The following is a 21,501-nucleotide window of genomic DNA, read 5'->3' as shown; positions in this document are numbered from 1 at the left end:
CTCTACCCTCACCTACTGTATCCTCACCCGTCCCTTGTAGATTGTGAGTCCACGCGGGCAGGGTCCTCGCTCCTCCTGGACCAGCCGCTGACTCGTTTTGTTAAGATTATGTAAATGTTTTTGCTATGTATATCCCTATTGTAGCGTCGGCGTCCCTGCCTCCTGCTAGGCAGGGACGCTGTTCCCCTCACCTCTCTGCTCCGTGCCCGGCGGCTTCCTCCCGCTCTGCCTGCAGCGCCCGCTCTCCCCCGGTCACTATGCTTAGGGCGCGCGCGCGCTCCCCCTCTCTTAAAGGAGCCGCGCGCGTCACCCTAAGGAGTCCCCGGCCAATGGCCGGAGGATCCCTCCATATATAAGGCACCTCCTTCAAAATGGAGGTGCCCAAGCAATGCTGTTGCACTGTTCACTACTCTGCTTCAGCCCTCAGGTCCCGTTGCCTGTTACCTGCCAGTTTGCTGCCTGATTCCTGCCTGTCATCCGCTTTCCTGCTTGCTAGCCTGAGGTCCGACGGTCTGCCTTCCGACACCTGTCAGTCTGTCTATGGACCAGCTTGCCCGCTCACCTGGGAGCGCTCACCTGCTACCTGTCTGCTAGCCTACCTGGAGGCTCCGCCGTCACGTGCTGTGACCACCTGCCAGTCCAGAAACTCTTGCCTGCTCACCTGGGAGCGATCATCTGCTACCTGCCTGTTAGCCTACCTGGAGGCTCCGCCGTCACGTGCTGTGACCACCTGCCAGTCCAGAGACTCTTGCCCGCTCACCTGGGAGCGCTCATCTGCTACCTGCCTGTTAGCCTACCTGGAGGCTCCGCCGTCACGTGCCGTGACCACCTGCCAGTCCAGAGACTCTTGCCCGCTCACCTGGGAGCGCTCATCTGCTACCTGCCTGTTAGCCTACCTGGAGGCTCCGCCGTCACATGCTGTGACCACCTGCTTATCCTGAGACTCTCGCCTGCTCACCTGGGAGCACTCATCTGCCTGCTAGCCTACCTGGAGGCTCAGTCGTCACAGGTCGTACCTGCCCGTTTACCCAGAGACTGTCCCGGTCACTTGCTGTGACCTCCTGCCCGTTTACCCAGAGACTGTCCCGGTCACTTGCTGTGACCTCCTGCCCGTTTACCCAGAGACTGCCCCGGTCACTTGCCGTGACCTCCTGCCCGTTTACCCAGAGACTGTCCCGGTCACTTGCCGTGACCTCCTGCCCGTTTACCCAGAGACTGTCCCGGTCACTTGCCGTGACCTCCTGCCCGTTTACCCAGAGACTGTCCCGGTCACTTGCCGTGACCTCCTGCCCGTTTACCCAGAGACTGTCCCGGTCACTTGCCGTGACCTCCTGCCCGTTTACCCAGAGACTGTCCCGGTCACTTGCTGTGACCTCCTGCCCGTTTACCCAGAGACTGTCCCGGTCACTTGCCGTGACCTCCTGCCCGTTTACCCAGAGACTGTCCCGGTCACTTGCCGTGACCTCCTGCCCGTTTACCCAGAGACTGTCCCTGTCACCTGCTGTGACTGCCTGCCTGTCTTTCCTGGTCGCCACCCGCTTCCTTACAAGGACCACCCCCTTGTATAAGTTGCTCAGAGGTTCCGCCTCCCAGACCCGTTACACCTATCACATGTAAAGCGCCATGGACTAAATGGCGCTATAATAATAATCCCTGCGAACTCTATAGAGTAAATTTTTTCTTTAATTCTTATTATTTTGTGTAACTGCTTATGTATTGTAATGTCTCCTTTGTAAAATAGTTTATATTTTTCATAAACACTGCCTTCCTTTTGGATTAAATATAAAATTTAATAGTTCTGTTTCTTTTCTTCTGTAATCGCTCCGTCCCCCGAAATCATACGCTACCAGACCGCAGGCGTCCGCCCAGGCGTGTATTATATTTCAAATCTGGAAGGTGGTGGCAGCGAATAATATTAATAATCGGGCTATGGAGAAGCTGACAGTGACAGTATGGGGGCGTAACACATATTCCATGCGTTGGAATCCGGAGGTGTGACGCCATACTCTCACTAGTCGCTTGCCGATACCTGAGTAGTGAGTAGTCTGGATCGTGTGCTTGCGAATTCCTGACAAAATCCGTGACAGTGACGGCAACAGTGAGATATTGCGCGATCTCCCCGCTGTCGTCGCTGTGGGTCCCTGACAGTCATCATCACTTAACTGTACATCAGAAAGGCCCTGTATTTCCACCTAGCACACACACAGCACCGCCGGCGTCACGGTGTGTAGTCGTAGTCCACACCAGCGTCTCCTCCTCATACCTCGCTTCCTTGCTTCTCCTGGATGGTCGTCTTCATCTCGCTGACTCTCTGGAGATGGTCCTCTTGTTTACTGCTCAGCTCCTTCTGCAGGTCCAAGAGCTCCTGTTTGTCCCCAGGGGATCCGCTCTGTTGGTTGGTCTTCATTTTCTCCTTGACTTGAGCAATAAAGTTCTTAAGTTCTACAAGAGACTGCCTTATTTTAGTAAAATGGAGAGTGTTCTCAGCTGGCGTCTGAGTGGAGGCCATGAGGTCCGCGTCTACAGAGCAGTCCAGCTCCACTGATGCCTCCATTTTTACTGTGGGCTGCTTAGATATCTCAGCCTTTAGTGACCTGCTTGGGTCGCTGCTGTCTATTAAGATGCGGGGGATTTTGGCCTTGGACAAGCTGGAGGTGCCCTCCGTCCCGGAGGCCTCAGAGTCTTCACAGTTTAGTTTCCGTTTGCTTCTGATCGACTTTCTCTTTCCTGACTGTGGACGACTTAGAAGCGGCTGAATCTGTTCTAGATTTTCCTGAACCAACTCGTACTCAAACTCGGCCCTCTCCGCAGTGGGCAGCACCACGCCGATCTGGATGCAGCTGCCTTGGGTCACGACGTACGGAGTCTGAGGCTTCAGCTTCTCTTTATTGAGCAAAACTCCATTGAGACTCTGAAACACGAGAGAGAACACAATCAGCATCTCCAGGGGTTCCTCCCCCACCATAAAGGCCCGAGTCACTGTATATGGCCCCAACTTCAGAAAAGTCTACAGCTTAATACAGCCAGAAGCAACAGCGGTCAGTATAGATGGTCCCATTCAGGTGTCTCCTATAATTACCATGGGAGAGGACTAACCAAAGCCACAGCAGCGAGCGACCACCTGCAACTGTTCTATACCTGAAAGAGACTTCACTGAAATTCATTACTACATCGCCGTGAAGGCAACATAACATACGTTACTCACTGTGTAATGACTTATACTCCAGAGCTGCACTCACTATTCTGCTGGTGCAGTCACTGTGTACATACATTACATTACTGATCTGGAGTTACCTCCTGTATTATACTACAGAGCTGCACTCACTATTCTGCTGGTGCAGTCACTGTGTACATACATTACATTACTGATCCTGAGTTACATCCTGTATTATACTCCAGAGCTGCACTCACTATTCTGCTGGTGCAGTCACTATGTACATACATTACATTACTGATCCTGAGTTACATCCTGTATTATACTCCAGAGCTGCACTCACTATTCTGCTGGTGCAGTCACTGTGTACATACATTACATTACTGATCCTGAGTTACATCCTGTATTATACTCCAGAGCTGCACTCACTATTCTGCTGGTGCAGTCACTATGTACATACATTACATTACTGATCCTGAGTTACATCCTGTATTATACTCCAGAGCTGCACTCACTATTCTGCTGGTGGAGTCACTGTATACATACATTACTGATCCTGAGTTACATCCTGTATTATACTCCAGAGCTGCACTCACTATTCTGCTGGTGCAGTCACTGTGTACATACATTACATTACTGATCCTGAGTTACATCCTGTATTATACTCCAGAGCTGCACTCACTATTCTGCTGGTGCAGTCACTATGTACATACATTACATTACTGATCCTGAGTTACATCCTGTATTATAGCCCAGAGCTGCACTCACTATTCTGCTGGTGCAGTCACTGTGTACATACATTACATTACTGATCCGGAGTTACCTCCTGTATTATACTGCAGAGCTGCACACACTATTCTGCTGGTGCAGTCACTGTGTACATACATTACTGATCCTGAGTTACATCCTGTATTATACTCCAGAGCTGCACTCACTATTCTGCTGGTGCAGTCACTGTGTACATACATTACTGATCCTGAGTTACATCCTGTATTATACTCCAGAGCTGCACTCACTATTCTGCTGGTGCAGTCACTGTGTACATACATTACATTACTGATCCTGAGTTACATCCTGTATTATACTCCAGAGCTGCACTCACTATTCTGCTGGTGCAGTCACTGTGTACATACATTACTGATCCGGAGTTACCTCCTGTATTATACTCCAGAGCTGCACTCACTATTCTGCTGGTGCAGTCACTGTGTACATACATTACTGATCCGGAGTTACCTCATGTATTATACTCCAGAGCTGCACTCACTATTCTGCTGGTGGAGTCACTGTGTACATACATTACATTACTGATCCTGAGTTACATCCTGTATTATACTCCAGAGCTGCACTCACTATTCTGCTGGTGCAGTCACTGTGTACATACATTACTGATCCTGAGTTACATCCTGTATTATACTCCAGAGCTGCACTCAATATGTACATACATTACATTACTGATCCTGAGTTACATTCTGTATTATACTCCAGAACTGCACTCACTATTCTGCTGGTGGAGTCACTGTGTACATACATTACATTACTGATCCTGAGTTACATCCTGTATTATACTCCAGAGCTGCACTCACTATTCTGCTGGTGGAGTAACTGTGTACATACATTACATTACTGATCCTGAGTTACATCCTGTATTATACTCTAGAGCTGCACTCACTATTCTGCTGGTGCAGTCACTGTGTACATAGATTACATTACTGATCCGGAGTTACATCCTGTATTATACTCCAGAGCTGCACTCACTATTCTGCTGGTGCAGTCACTGTGTACATACATTACTGATCCGGAGTTACCTCCTGTATTATACTCCAGAGCTGCACTCACTATTCTGCTGGTGCAGTCACTGTGTACATACATTACTGATCCGGAGTTACCTCATGTATTATACTCCAGAGCTGCACTCACTATTCTGCTGGTGGAGTCACTGTGTACATACATTACATTACTGATCCTGAGTTACATCCTGTATTATACTCCAGAGCTGCACTCACTATTCTGCTGGTGCAGTCACTGTGTACATACATTACTGATCCTGAGTTACATCCTGTATTATACTCCAGAGCTGCACTCAATATGTACATACATTACATTACTGATCCTGAGTTACATTCTGTATTATACTCCAGAACTGCACTCACTATTCTGCTGGTGGAGTCACTGTGTACATACATTACATTACTGATCCTGAGTTACATCCTGTATTATACTCCAGAGCTGCACTCACTATTCTGCTGGTGGAGTAACTGTGTACATACATTACATTACTGATCCTGAGTTACATCCTGTATTATACTCTAGAGCTGCACTCACTATTCTGCTGGTGCAGTCACTGTGTACATAGATTACATTACTGATCCGGAGTTACATCCTGTATTATACTCCAGAGCTGCACTCACTATTCTGCTGGTGCAGTCACTGTGTACATACATTACATTACTGATCCTGAGTTACATCCTGTATTATACTCCAGAGCTGCACTCACTATTCTGCTGGTGCAGTCACTGTGTACATACATTACTGATCCGGAGTTACACCCTGTATTATACTCCAGAGCTGCACTCACTATTCTGCTGGTGCAGTCACTGTGTACATACATTACTGATCCTGAGTTATATCCTGTATTATACTCCAGAGCTGCACTCACTATTCTGCTGGTGCAGTCACTGTGTACATACATTACTGATCCTGAGTTACATCCTGTATTATACTCCAGAGCTGCACTCACTATGTACATACATTACATTACTGATCCTGAGTTACATTCTGTATTATACTCCAGAGCTGCACTCACTATTCTGCTGGTGGAGTCACTGTGTACATACATTACATTACTGATCCTGAGTTACATCCTGTATTATACTCCAGAGCTGCACTCACTATTCTGCTGGTGGAGTAACTGTGTACATACATTACATTACTGATCCTGAGTTACATCCTGTATTATACTCTAGAGCTGCACTCACTATTCTGCTGGTGCAGTCACTGTGTACATAGATTACATTACTGATCCGGAGTTACATCCTGTATTATACTCCAGAGCTGCACTCACTATTCTGCTGGTGCAGTCACTGTGTACATACATTACATTACTGATCCTGAGTTACATCCTGTATTATACTCCAGAGCTGCACTCACTATTCTGCTGGTGCAGTCACTGTGTACATACATTACATTACTGATCCTGAGTTACCTCCTGTATTATACTCCAGAGCTGCACTCACTATTCTGCTGGTGGAGTCACTGTGTACATACATTACATTACTGATCCTGAGTTACCTCCTGTATTATACTCCAGAGCTGCACTCACTATTCTGCTGGTGCAGTCACTGTGTACATACATTACATTACTGATCCTGAGTTACCTCCTGTATTATACTCCAGAGCTGCACTCACTATTCTGCTGGTGCAGTCACTGTGTACATACATTACTGATCCTGAGTTACCTCCTGTATTATACTCCAGAGCTGCACTCACTATTCTGCTGGTGCAGTCACTGTGTACATACATTACTGATCCTGAGTTACATCCTGTATTATACTCCAGAGCTGCACTCACTATTCTGCTGGTGCAGTCACTGTGTACATACTTTACATTACTGATCCGGAGTTACACCCTGTATTATACTCCAGAGCTGCACTCACTATTCTGCTGGTGCAGTCACTGTGTACATACATTACTGATCCTGAGTTATATCCTGTATTATACTCCAGAGCTGCACTCACTATTCTGCTGGTGCAGTCACTGTGTACATACATTACTGATCCTGAGTTATATCCTGTATTATACTCCAGAGCTGCACTCATTATTCTGCTGGTGCAGTCACTGTGTACATACATTACATTACTGATCCTGAGTTACCTCCTGTATTATACTCCAGAGCTGCACTCACTATTCTGCTGGTGCAGTCACTGTGTACATACATTACATTACTGATCCTGAGTTACATCCTGTATTATACTCCAGAGCTGCACTCACTATTCTGCTGGTGCAGTCACTATGTACATACATTACATTACTGATCCTGAGTTACATCCTGTATTATACTCCAGAGCTGCACTCACTATTCTGCTGGTGCAGTCACTGTGTACATACATTACATTACTGATCCTGAGTTACCCCCTGTATTATAGCCCAGAGCTGCACTCACTATTCTGCTGGTGCAGTCACTGTGTACATACATTACATTACTGATCCTGAGTTACCCCCTGTATTATACCCCAGAGCCGCACTCACTATTCTGCTGGTGCAGTCACTGTGTACATACATTACTGATCCTGAGTTACATCCTGTATTATACTCCAGAGCTGCACTCACTATTCTACTGGTGCAGTCACTGTGTACATACATTACTGATCCTGAGTTACATCCTGTATTATACTCCAGAGCTGCACTCACTATTCTGCTGGTGCAGTCACTGTGTACATACATTACATTACTGATCCTGAGTTACATCCTGTATTATACTCCAGAGCTGCACTCACTATTCTGCTGGTGGAGTCACTGTGTACATACATTACATTACTGATCCTGAGTTACATCCTGTATTATACTCCAGAGCTGCACTCACTATTCTGCTGGTGGAGTAACTGTGTACATACATTACATTACTGATCCTGAGTTACATCCTGTATTATACTCTAGAGCTGCACTCACTATTCTGCTGGTGCAGTCACTGTGTAGATACATTACATTACTGATCCTGAGTTACATCCTGTATTATACTCCAGAGCTGCACTCACTATTCTGCTGGTGCAGTCACTGTGTACATACATTACATTACTGATCCGGAGTTACATCCTGTATTATACTCCAGAGCTGCACTCACTATTCTGCTGGTGCAGTCACTGTGTACATACATTACATTACTGATCCTGAGTTACATCCTGTATTATACTCCAGAGCTGCACTCACTATTCTGCTGGTGCAGTCACTGTGTACATACATTACATTACTGATCCGGAGTTACATCCTGTATTATACTCCAGAGCTGCACTCACTATTCTGCTGGTGCAGTCACTGTGTACATACATTACTGATCCTGAGTTACATCCTGTATTATACTCCAGAGCTGCACTCACTATTCTGCTGGTGCAGTCACTGTGTACATACATTACATTACTGATCCTGAGTTACATCCTGTATTATACTCCAGAGCTGCACTCACTATTCTGCTGGTGCAGTCACTGTGTACATACATTACATTACTGATCCTGAGTTACCTCCTGTATTATACTCCAGAGCTGCACTCACTATTCTGCTGGTGCAGTCACTGTGTACATACATTACATTACTGATCCTGAGTTACATCCTGTATTATACTCCAGAGCTGCACTCACTATTCTGCTGGTGCAGTCACTGTGTACATACATTACATTACTGATCCGGAGTTACATCCTGTATTATACTCCAGAGCTGCACTCACTATTCTGCTGGTGCAGTCACTGTGTACATACATTACATTACTGATCCTGAGTTACCTCCTGTATTATACTCCAGAGCTGCACTCACTATTCTGCTGGTGCAGTCACTGTGTACATACATTACTGATCCTGAGTTACATCCTGTATTATACTCCAGAGCTGCACTCACTATTCTGCTGGTGCAGTCACTGTGTACATACATTACATTACTGATCCTGAGTTACATCCTGTATTATACTCCAGAGCTGCACTCACTATTCTGCTGGTGCAGTCACTGTGTACATACATTACATTACTGATCCTGAGTTACCTCCTGTATTATACTCCAGAGCTGCACTCACTATTCTGCTGGTGCAGTCACTGTGTACATACATTACATTACTGATCCTGAGTTACATCCTGTATTATACTCCAGAGCTGCACTCACTATTCTGCTGGTGCAGTCACTGTGTACATACATTACATTACTGATCCTGAGTTACATCCTGTATTATACTCCAGAGCTGCACTCACTATTCTGCTGGTGCAGTCACTGTGTACATACATTACATTACTGATCCTGAGTTACCTCCTGTATTATACTCCAGAGCTGCACTCACTATTCTGCTGGTGCAGTCACTGTGTACATACATTACTGATCCTGAGTTACATCCTGTATTATACTCCAGAGCTGCACTCACTATTCTGCTGGTGCAGTCACTGTGTACATACTTTACATTACTGATCCGGAGTTACACCCTGTATTATACTCCAGAGCTGCACTCACTATTCTGCTGGTGCAGTCACTGTGTACATACATTACTGATCCTGAGTTATATCCTGTATTATACTCCAGAGCTGCACTCACTATTCTGCTCGTGCAGTCACTGTGTACATACATTACTGATCCTGAGTTATATCCTGTATTATACTCCAGAGCTGCACTCACTATTCTGCTGGTGCAGTCACTGTGTACATACATTACATTACTGATCCTGAGTTACATCCTGTATTATACTCCAGAGCTGCACTCACTATTCTGCTGGTGGAGTAACTGTGTACATACATTACATTACTGATCCTGAGTTACATCCTGTATTATACTCCAGAGCTGCACTCACTATTCTGCTGGTGCAGTCACTGTGTACATACATTACATTACTGATCCTGAGTTACCTCCTGTATTATACTCCAGAGCTGCACTCACTATTCTGCTGGTGGAGTCACTGTGTACATACATTACATTACTGACCCTGAGTTACCTCCTGTATTATACTCCAGAGCTGCACTCACTATTCTGCTGGTGCAGTCACTGTGTACATACATTACTGATCCTGAGTTACATCCTGTATTATACTCCAGAGCTGCACTCACTATTCTGCTGGTGCAGTCACTGTGTACATACTTTACATTACTGATCCGGAGTTACCTCCTGTATTATACTCCAGAGCTGCACTCACTATTCTGCTGGTGCAGTCACTGTGTACATACATTACATTTCTGATCCAGAGTTACATCCTGTATTATACTCCAGAGCTGCACTCACTATTCTGCTGGTGCAGTCACTGTGTACATACATTACATTACTGATCCTGAGTTACCTCCTGTATTATACTCCAGAGCTGCACTCACTATTCTGCTGGTGGAGTCACTGTGTACATACATTACATTACTGACCCTGAGTTACCTCCTGTATTATACTCCAGAGCTGCACTCACTATTCTGCTGGTGCAGTCACTGTGTACATACATTACATTACTGATCCTGAGTTACCTCCTGTATTATACTCCAGAGCTGCACTCACTATTCTGCTGGTGCAGTCACTGTGTACATACATTACTGATCCTGAGTTACATCCTGTATTATACTCCAGAGCTGCACTCACTATTCTGCTGGTGCAGTCACTGTGTACATACTTTACATTACTGATCCGGAGTTACACCCTGTATTATACTCCAGAGCTGCACTCACTATTCTGCTGGTGCAGTCACTGTGTACATACATTACTGATCCTGAGTTATATCCTGTATTAAACTCCAGAGCTGCACTCACTATTCTGCTGGTGCAGTCACTGTGTACATACATTACTGATCCTGAGTTATATCCTGTATTATACTCCAGAGCTGCACTCATTATTCTGCTGGTGCAGTCACTGTGTACATACATTACATTACTGATCCTGAGTTACCTCCTGTATTATACTTCAGAGCTGCACTCACTATTCTGCTGGTGCAGTCACTGTGTACATACATTACATTACTGATCCTGAGTTACATCCTGTATTATACTCCAGAGCTGCACTCACTATTCTGCTGGTGCAGTCACTGTGTACATACATTACATTACTGATCCTGAGTTACATCCTGTATTATACTCCAGAGCTGCACTCACTATTCTGCTGGTGCAGTCACTATGTACATACATTACATTACTGATCCTGAGTTACATCCTGTATTATACTCCAGAGCTGCACTCACTATTCTGCTGGTGCAGTCACTGTGTACATACTTTACATTACTGATCCGGAGTTACACCCTGTATTATACTCCAGAGCTGCACTCACTATTCTGCTGGTGCAGTCACTGTGTACATACATTACTGATCCTGAGTTATATCCTGTATTATACTCCAGAGCTGCACTCACTATTCTGCTGGTGCAGTCACTGTGTACATACATTACTGATCCTGAGTTACATCCTGTATTATACTCCAGAGCTGCACTCACTATGTACATACATTACATTACTGATCCTGAGTTACATTCTGTATTATACTCCAGAGCTGCACTCACTATTCTGCTGGTGGAGTCACTGTGTACATACATTACATTACTGATCCTGAGTTACATCCTGTATTATACTCCAGAGCTGCACTCACTATTCTGCTGGTGGAGTAACTGTGTACATACATTACATTACTGATCCTGAGTTACATCCTGTATTATACTCTAGAGCTGCACTCACTATTCTGCTGGTGCAGTCACTGTGTACATACATTACATTACTGATCCTGAGTTACATCCTGTATTATACTCCAGAGCTGCACTCACTATTCTGCTGGTGCAGTCACTGTGTACATACATTACATTACTGATCCTGAGTTACATCCTGTATTATACTCCAGAGCTGCACTCACTATTCTGCTGGTGCAGTCACTGTGTACATACATTACATTACTGATCCTGAGTTACCTCCTGTATTATACTCCAGAGCTGCACTCACTATTCTGCTGGTGGAGTCACTGTGTACATACATTACATTACTGATCCTGAGTTACCTCCTGTATTATACTACAGAGCTGCACTCACTATTCTGCTGGTGCAGTCACTGTGTACATACATTACTGATCCTGAGTTACATCCTGTATTATACTCCAGAGCTGCACTCACTATTCTGCTGGTGCAGTCACTGTGTACATACTTTACATTACTGATCCGGAGTTACACCCTGTATTATACTCCAGAGCTGCACTCACTATTCTGCTGGTGCAGTCACTGTGTACATACATTACTGATCCTGAGTTATATCCTGTATTATACTCCAGAGCTGCACTCACTATTCTGCTGGTGCAGTCACTGTGTACATACATTACTGATCCTGAGTTATATCCTGTATTATACTCCAGAGCTGCACTCATTATTCTGCTGGTGCAGTCACTGTGTACATACATTACATTACTGATCCGGAGTTACCTCCTGTATTATACTCCAGAGCTGCACTCACTATTCTGCTGGTGCAGTCACTGTGTACATACATTACATTACTGATCCTGAGTTACATCCTGCATTATACTCCAGAGCTGCACTCACTATTCTGCTGGTGCAGTCACTGTGTACATACATTACATTACTGATCCTGAGTTACCTCCTGTATTATACTCCAGAGCTGCACTCACTATTCTGCTGGTGCAGTCACTGTGTACATACATTACTGATCCTGAGTTACATCCTGTATTATACTCCAGAGCTGCACTCACTATTCTGCTGGTGCAGTCACTGTCTACATACATTACATTACTGATCCTGAGTTACATCCTGTATTATACTCTAGAGCTGCACTCACTATTCTGCTGGTGCAGTCACTGTGTACATACATTACATTACGGATCCTGAGTTACCTCCTGTATTATACTCCAGAGCTGCACTCACTATTCTGCTGGTGCAGTCACTGTGTACATACATTACATTTCTGATCCTGAGTTACATCCTGTATTATACTCCAGAGCTGCACTCACTATTCTGCTGGTGCAGTCACTGTGTACATACATTACATTACTGATCCTGAGTTACCTCCTGTATTATACTACAGAGCTGCACTCACTATTCTGCTGGTGCAGTCACTGTGTACATACATTACATTACTGATCCTGAGTTACATCCTGTATTATACTCCAGAGCTGCACTCACTATTCTGCTGGTGCAGTCACTGTGTACATACTTTACATTACTGATCCGGAGTTACACCCTGTATTATACTCCAGAGCTGCACTCACTATTCTGCTGGTGCAGTCACTGTGTACATACTTTACATTACTGATCCGGAGTTACACCCTGTATTATACTCCAGAGCTGCACTCACTATTCTGCTGGTGCAGTCACTGTGTACATACAATACATTACTGATCCTGAGTTACATCCTGTATTATACTCCAGAGCTGCACTCACTATTCTGCTGGTGCAGTCACTGTGTACATACATTACATTACTGATCCTGAGTTACAACCTGTATTATACTCCAGATCTGCACTCACTATTCTGCTGGTGCAGTCACTGTGTACATACATTACATTACTGATCCTGAGTTACATCCTGTATTATACTCCAGAGCTGCACTCACTATTCTGCTGGTGGAGTAACTGTGTACATACATTACATTACTGATCCTGAGTTACATCCTGTATTATACTCTAGAGCTGCACTCACTATTCTGCTGGTGCAGTCACTGTGTACATACATTACATTACGGATCCTGAGTTACCTCCTGTATTATACTCCAGAGCTGCACTCACTATTCTGCTGGTGGAGTCACTGTGTACATACATTACATTACTGACCCTGAGTTACCTCCTGTATTATACTCCAGAGCTGCACTCACTATTCTGCTGGTGCAGTCACTGTGTACATACATTACATTACTGATCCGGAGTTACCTCCTGTATTATACTCCAGAGCTGCACTCACTATTCTGCTGGTGCAGTCACTGTGTACATACAATACTGATCCTGAGTTACATCCTGTATTATACTCCAGAGCTGCACTCACTATTCTGCTGGTGCAGTCACTGTGTACATACTTTACATTACTGATCCGGAGTTACCTCCTGTATTATACTCCAGAGCTGCACTCACTATTCTGCTGGTGCAGTCACTGTGTACATACATTACATTTCTGATCCTGAGTTACATCCTGTATTATACTCCAGAGCTGCACTCACTATTCTGCTGGTGCAGTCACTGTGTACATACATTACATTACTGATCCTGAGTTACCTCCTGTATTATACTCCAAAGCTGCACTCACTATTCTGCTGGTGGAGTCACTGTGTACATACATTACATTACTGACCCTGAGTTACCTCCTGTATTATACTCCAGAGCTGCACTCACTATTCTGCTGGTGCAGTCACTGTGTACATACATTACATTACTGATCCTGAGTTACCTCCTGTATTATACTCCAGAGCTGCACTCACTATTCTGCTGGTGCAGTCACTGTGTACATACATTACTGATCCTGAGTTACATCCTGTATTATACTCCAGAGCTGCACTCACTATTCTGCTGGTGCAGTCACTGTGTACATACTTTACATTACTGATCCGGAGTTACACCCTGTATTATACTCCAGAGCTGCACTCACTATTCTGCTGGTGCAGTCACTGTGTACATACATTACTGATCCTGAGTTATATACTGTATTATACTCCAGAGCTGCACTCACTATTCTGCTGGTGCAGTCACTGTGTACATACATTACTGATCCTGAGTTATATCCTGTATTATACTCCAGAGCTGCACTCATTATTCTGCTGGTGCAGTCACTGTGTACATACATTACATTACTGATCCTGAGTTACCTCCTGTATTATACTCCAGAGCTGCACTCACTATTCTGCTGGTGCAGTCACTGTGTACATACATTACTGATCCTGAGTTACATCCTGTATTATACTCCAGAGCTGCACTCACTATGTACATACATTACATTACTGATCCTGAGTTACATTCTGTATTATACTCCAGAGCTGCACTCACTATTCTGCTGGTGGAGTCACTGTGTACATACATTACATTACTGATCCTGAGTTACATCCTGTATTATACTCCAGAGCTGCACTCACTATTCTGCTGGTGGAGTCACTGTGTACATAGATTACATTACTGACCCTGAGTTACCTCCTGTATTATACTCCAGAGCTGCACTCACTATTCTGCTGGTGCAGTCACTGTGTACATACATTACATTACTGATCCTGAGTTACCTCCTGTATTATACTCCAGAGCTGCACTCACTATTCTGCTGGTGCAGTCACTGTGTACATACATTACTGATCCTGAGTTACATCCTGTATTATACTCCAGAGCTGCACTCACTATTCTGCTGGTGCAGTCACTGTGTACATACTTTACATTACTGATCCGGAGTTACACCCTGTATTATACTCCAGAGCTGCACTCACTATTCTGCTGGTGCAGTCACTGTGTACATACATTACTGATCCTGAGTTATATCCTGTATTATACTCCAGAGCTGCACTCATTATTCTGCTGGTGCAGTCACTGTGTACATACATTACATTACTGATCCTGAGTTACCTCCTGTATTATACTCCAGAGCTGCACTCACTATTCTGCTGGTGCAGTCACTGTGTACATACATTACATTACTGATCCTGAGTTACACCCTGTATTATACTCCAGAGCTGCACTCACTATTCTGCTGGTGCAGTCACTGTGTACATACATTACTGATCCTGAGTTATATCCTGTATTATACTCCAGAGCTGCACTCACTATTCTGCTGGTGCAGTCACTGTGTACATAAATTACTGATCCTGAGTTACATCCTGTATTATACTCCAGAGCTGCACTCACTATGTACATACATTACATTACTGATCCTGAGTTACATTCTGTATTATACTCCAGAGCTGCACTCACTATTCTGCTGGTGGAGTCACTGTGTACATACATTACATTACTGATCCTGAGTTACATCCTGTATTATACTCCAGAGCTGCACTCACTATTCTGCTGGTGGAGTAACTGTGTACATACATTACATTACTGATCCTGAGTTACATCCTGTATTATACTCTAGAGCTGCACTCACTATTCTGCTGGTGCAGTCACTGTGTACATACATTACATTACTGATCCTGAGTTACATCCTGTATTATACTCCAGAGCTGCACTCACTATTCTGCTGGTGCAGTCACTGTGTACATACATTACATTACTGATCCTGAGTTACATCCTGTATTATACTCCAGAGCTGCACTCACTATTCTGCTGGTGCAGTCACTGTGTACATACATTACATTACTGATCCTGAGTTACCTCCTGTATTATACTCCAGAGCTGCACTCACTATTCTGCTGGTGCAGTCACTGTGTACATACATTACATTACTGATCCTGAGTTACATCCTGTATTATACTCCAGAGCTGCACTCACTATTCTGCTGGTGCAGTCACTGTGTACATACATTACTGATCCTGAGTTACATCCTGTATTATACTCCAGAGCTGCACTCACTATTCTGCTGGTGCAGTCACTGTGTACATACATTACTGATCCTGAGTTATATCCTGTATTATACTCCAGAGCTGCACTCATTATTCTGCTGGTGCAGTCACTGTGTACATACATTACATTACTGATCCTGAGTTACCTCCTGTATTATACTCCAGAGCTGCACTCACTATTCTGCTGGTGCAGTCACTGTGTACATACATTACTGATCCTGAGTTACATCCTGTATTATACTCCAGAGCTGCACTCACTATTCTGCTGGTGGAGTCACTGTGTACATACATTACATTACTGATCCTGAGTTACATCCTGTATTATACTCCAGAGCTGCACTCACTATTCTGCTGGTGGAGTCACTGTGTACATTACATTACTGATCCTGAGTTACATCCTGTATTATACTCCAGAGCTGCACTCACTATTCTGCTGGTGCAGTCACTGTGTACATACATTACATTACTGATCCTGAGTTACATCCTGTATTATACTCCAGAGCTGCACTCACTATTCTGCTGGTGCAGTCACTGTGTACATACATTACATTACTGATCCTGAGTTACCTCCTGTATTATACTCCAGAGCTGCACTCACTATTCTGCTGGTGCAGTCACTGTGTACATACATTACATTACTGATCCTGAGTTACCTCCTGTATTATACTCCAGAGCTGCACTCACTATTCTGCTGGTGCAGTCACTGTGTACATACATTACATTACGGATCCTGAGTTACCTCCTGTATTATACTCCAGAGCTGCACTCACTATTCTGCTGGTGCAGTCACTGTGTACATACATTACATTTCTGATCCTGAGTTACATCCTGTATTATACTCCAGAGCTGCACTCACTATTCTGCTGGTGCAGTCACTGTGTACATACATTACATTACTGATCCTGAGTTACCTCCTGTATTATACTCCAGAGCTGCACTCACTATTCTGCTGGTGCAGTCACTGTGTACATACATTACATTACTGATCCTGAGTTACATCCTGTATTATACTCCAGAGCTGCACTCACTATTCTGCTGGTGCAGTCACTGTGTACATACTTTACATTACTGATCCGGAGTTACACCCTGTATTATACTCCAGAGCTGCACTCACTATTCTGCTGGTGCAGTCACTGTGTACATACATTACATTACTGATCCTGAGTTACATCCTGTATTATACTCCAGAGCTGCACTCACTATTCTGCTGGTGCAGTCACTGTGTACATACTTTACATTACTGATCCGGAGTTACACCCTGTATTATACTCCAGAGCTGCACTCACTATTCTGCTGGTGCAGTCACTGTGTACATACAATACATTACTGATCCTGAGTTACATCCTGTATTATACTCCAGAGCTGCACTCACTATTCTGCTGGTGCAGTCACTGTGTACATACATTACATTACTGATCCTGAGTTACCTCCTGTATTATACTCCAGAGCTGCACTCACTATTCTGCTGGTGCAGTCACTGTGTACATACATTACATTACGGATCCTGAGTTACCTCCTGTATTATACTCCAGAGCTGCACTCACTATTCTGCTGGTGCAGTCACTGTGTACATACATTACATTTCTGATCCTGAGTTACATCCTGTATTATACTCCAGAGCTGCACTCACTATTCTGCTGGTGCAGTCACTGTGTACATACATTACATTACTGATCCTGAGTTACCTCCTGTATTATACTCCAGAGCTGCACTCACTATTCTGCTGGTGCAGTCACTGTGTACATACATTACATTACTGATCCTGAGTTACATCCTGTATTATACTCCAGAGCTGCACTCACTATTCTGCTGGTGCAGTCACTGTGTACATACATTACATTACTGATCCTGAGTTACCTCCTGTATTATACTCCAGAGCTGCACTCACTATTCTGCTGGTGCAGTCACTGTGTACATACATTACTGATCCTGAGTTACATCCTGTATTATACTCCAGAGCTGCACTCACTATTCTGCTGGTGCAGTCACTGTGTACATACTTTACATTACTGATCCGGAGTTACACCCTGTATTATACTCCAGAGCTGCACTCACTATTCTGCTGGTGCAGTCACTGTGTACATACATTACTGATCCTGAGTTATATCCTGTATTATACTCCAGAGCTGCACTCACTATTCTGCTGGTGCAGTCACTGTGTACATACATTACTGATCCTGAGTTATATCCTGTATTATACTCCAGAGCTGCACTCATTATTCTGCTGGTGCAGTCACTGTGTACATACATTACATTACTGATCCTGAGTTACCTCCTGTATTATACTCCAGAGCTGCACTCACTATTCTGCTGGTGCAGTCACTGTGTACATACATTACTGATCCTGAGTTACATCCTGTATTATACTCCAGAGCTGCACTCACTATTCTGCTGGTGGAGTCACTGTGTACATACATTACATTACTGATCCTGAGTTACATCCTGTATTATACTCCAGAGCTGCACTCACTATTCTGCTGGTGGAGTCACTGTGTACATACATTACTGATCCTGAGTTACATCCTGTATTATACTCCAGAGCTGCACTCACTATTCTGCTGGTGCAGTCACTGTGTACATACATTACATTACTGATCCTGAGTTACATCCTGTATTATACTCCAGAGCTGCACTCACTATTCTGCTGGTGCAGTCACTGTGTACATACATTACATTACGGATCCTGAGTTACCTCCTGTATTATACTCCAGAGCTGCACTCACTATTCTGCTGGTGCAGTCACTGTGTACATACATTACATTACTGATCCTGAGTTACATCCTGTATTATACTCCAGAGCTGCACTCACTATTCTGCTGGTGCAGTCACTGTGTACATACTTTACATTACTGATCCTGAGTTACCTCCTGTATTATACTCCAGAGCTGCACTCACTATTCTGCTGGTGCAGTCACTGTGTACATACATTACTGATCCTGAGTTACATCCTGTATTATACTCCAGAGCTGCACTCACTATTCTGCTGGTGCAGTCACTGTGTACATACATTACATTACTGATCCTGAGTTACCTCCTGTATTATACTCCAGAGCTGCACTCACTATTCTGCTGGTGCAGTCACTGTGTACATACATTACATTACTGATCCTGAGTTACATCCTGTATTATACTCTAGAGCTGCACTCACTATTCTGCTGGTGCAGTCACTGTGTACATACATTACATTACGGATCCTGAGTTACCTCCTGTATTATACTCCAGAGCTGCACTCACTATTCTGCTGGTGCAGTCACTGTGTACATACATTACATTTCTGATCCTGAGTTACATCCTGTATTATACTCCAGAGCTGCACTCACTATTCTGCTGGTGCAGTCACTGTGTACATACATTACATTACTGATCCTGAGTTACCTCCTGTATTATACTCCAGAGCTGCACTCACTATTCTGCTGGTGCAGTCACTGTGTACATACAATACATTACTGATCCTGAGTTACATCCTGTATTATACTCCAGAGCTGCACTCACTATTCTGCTGGTGCAGTCACTGTGTACATACATTACATTACTGATCCTGAGTTACAACCTGTATTATACTCCAGATCTGCACTCACTATTCTGCTGGTGCAGTCACTGTGTACATACATTACATTACTGATCCTGAGTTACATCCTGTATTATACTCCAGAGCTGCACTCACTATTCTGCTGGTGGAGTAACTGTGTACATACATTACATTACTGATCCTGAGTTACATCCTGTATTATACTCTAGAGCTGCACTCACTATTCTGCTGGTGCAGTCACTGTGTACATACATTACATTACGGATCCTGAGTTACCTCCTGTATTATACTCCAGAGCTGCACTCACTATTCTGCTGGTGCAGTCACTGTGTACATACATTACATTTCTGATCCTGAGTTACATCCTGTATTATACTCCAGAGCTGCACTCACTATTCTGCTGGTGCAGTCACTGTGTACATACATTACATTACTGATCCTGAGTTACCTCCTGTATTATACTCCAGAGCTGCACTCACTATTCTGCTGGTGGAGTCACTGTGTACATACATTACATTACTGACCCTGAGTTACCTCCTGTATTATACTCCAGAGCTGCACTCACTATTCTGCTGGTGCAGTCACTGTGTACATACATTACATTACTGATCCTGAGTTACCTCCTGTATTATACTCCAGAGCTGCACTCACTATTCTGCTGGTGCAGTCACTGTGTACATACATTACTGATCCGGAGTTACATCCTGTATTATACTCCAGAGCTGCACTCACTATTCTGCTGGTGCAGTCACTGTGTACATACTTTACATTACTGATCCGGAGTTACCTCCTGTATTATACTCCAGAGCTGCACTCACTATTCTGCTGGTGCAGTCACTGTGTACATACATTACATTTCTGATCCTGAGTTACATCCTGTATTATACTCCAGAGCTGCACTCACTATTCTGCTGGTGCAGTCACTGTGTACATACATTACATTACTGATCCTGAGTTACCTCCTGTATTATACTCCAGAGCTGCACTCACTATTCTGCTGGTGGAGTCACTGTGTACATACATTACATTACTGACCCTGAGTTACCTCCTGTATTATACTCCAGAGCTGCACTCACTATTCTGCTGGTGCAGTCACTGTGTACATACATTACATTACTGATCCTGAGTTACCTCCTGTATTATACTCCAGAGCTGCACTCACTATTCTGCTGGTGCAGTCACTGTGTACATACATTACTGATCCTGAGTTACATCCTGTATTATACTCCAGAGCTGCACTCACTATTCTGCTGGTGCAGTCACTGTGTACATACTTTACATTACTGATCCGGAGTTACACCCTGTATTATACTCCAGAGCTGCACTCACTATTCTGCTGGTGCAGTCACTGTGTACATACATTACTGATCCTGAGTTATATCCTGTATTATACTCCAGAGCTGCACTCATTATTCTGCTGGTGCAGTCACTGTGTACATACATTACATTACTGATCCTGAGTTACCTCCTGTATTATACTCCAGAGCTGCACTCACTATTCTGCTGGTGCAGTCACTGTGTACATACATTACATTACTGATCCTGAGTTACACCCTGTATTATACTCCAGAGCTGCACTCACTATTCTGCTGGTGCAGTCACTGTGTACATACATTACTGATCCTGAGTTATATCCTGTATTATACTCCAGAGCTGCACTCA

At 44.2% G+C, this 21,501-nt stretch overlaps 1 protein-coding gene across 3 annotated transcripts in view; it reads right to left on the bottom strand.

Annotated features, from left to right (window-relative positions):
* RNF8 (ring finger protein 8) overlaps positions 1-21,501 on the bottom strand; it is a 75,303-nt gene that overhangs the window by 22,989 nt on the left and 30,813 nt on the right. For all 3 annotated transcript variants that reach the window (XM_073671683.1, XM_073671682.1, XM_073671684.1), the window contains one exon: positions 2,264-2,911. In XM_073671683.1, coding sequence (XP_073527784.1) covers positions 2,264-2,911 — 648 coding nt within the window. The remainder of the gene's footprint in view (positions 1-2,263; positions 2,912-21,501) is intronic.

Source organism: Phyllobates terribilis, unplaced genomic scaffold (assembly GCF_046119375.1).
Source record: "Phyllobates terribilis strain yellow unplaced genomic scaffold, ASM4611937v1 Scaffold_3__8_contigs__length_932513732, whole genome shotgun sequence".
In the NCBI taxonomy this organism is placed as follows: domain Eukaryota; kingdom Metazoa; phylum Chordata; class Amphibia; order Anura; family Dendrobatidae; genus Phyllobates; species Phyllobates terribilis.
This window is presented reverse-complemented; position numbering and strand designations above follow the sequence as displayed.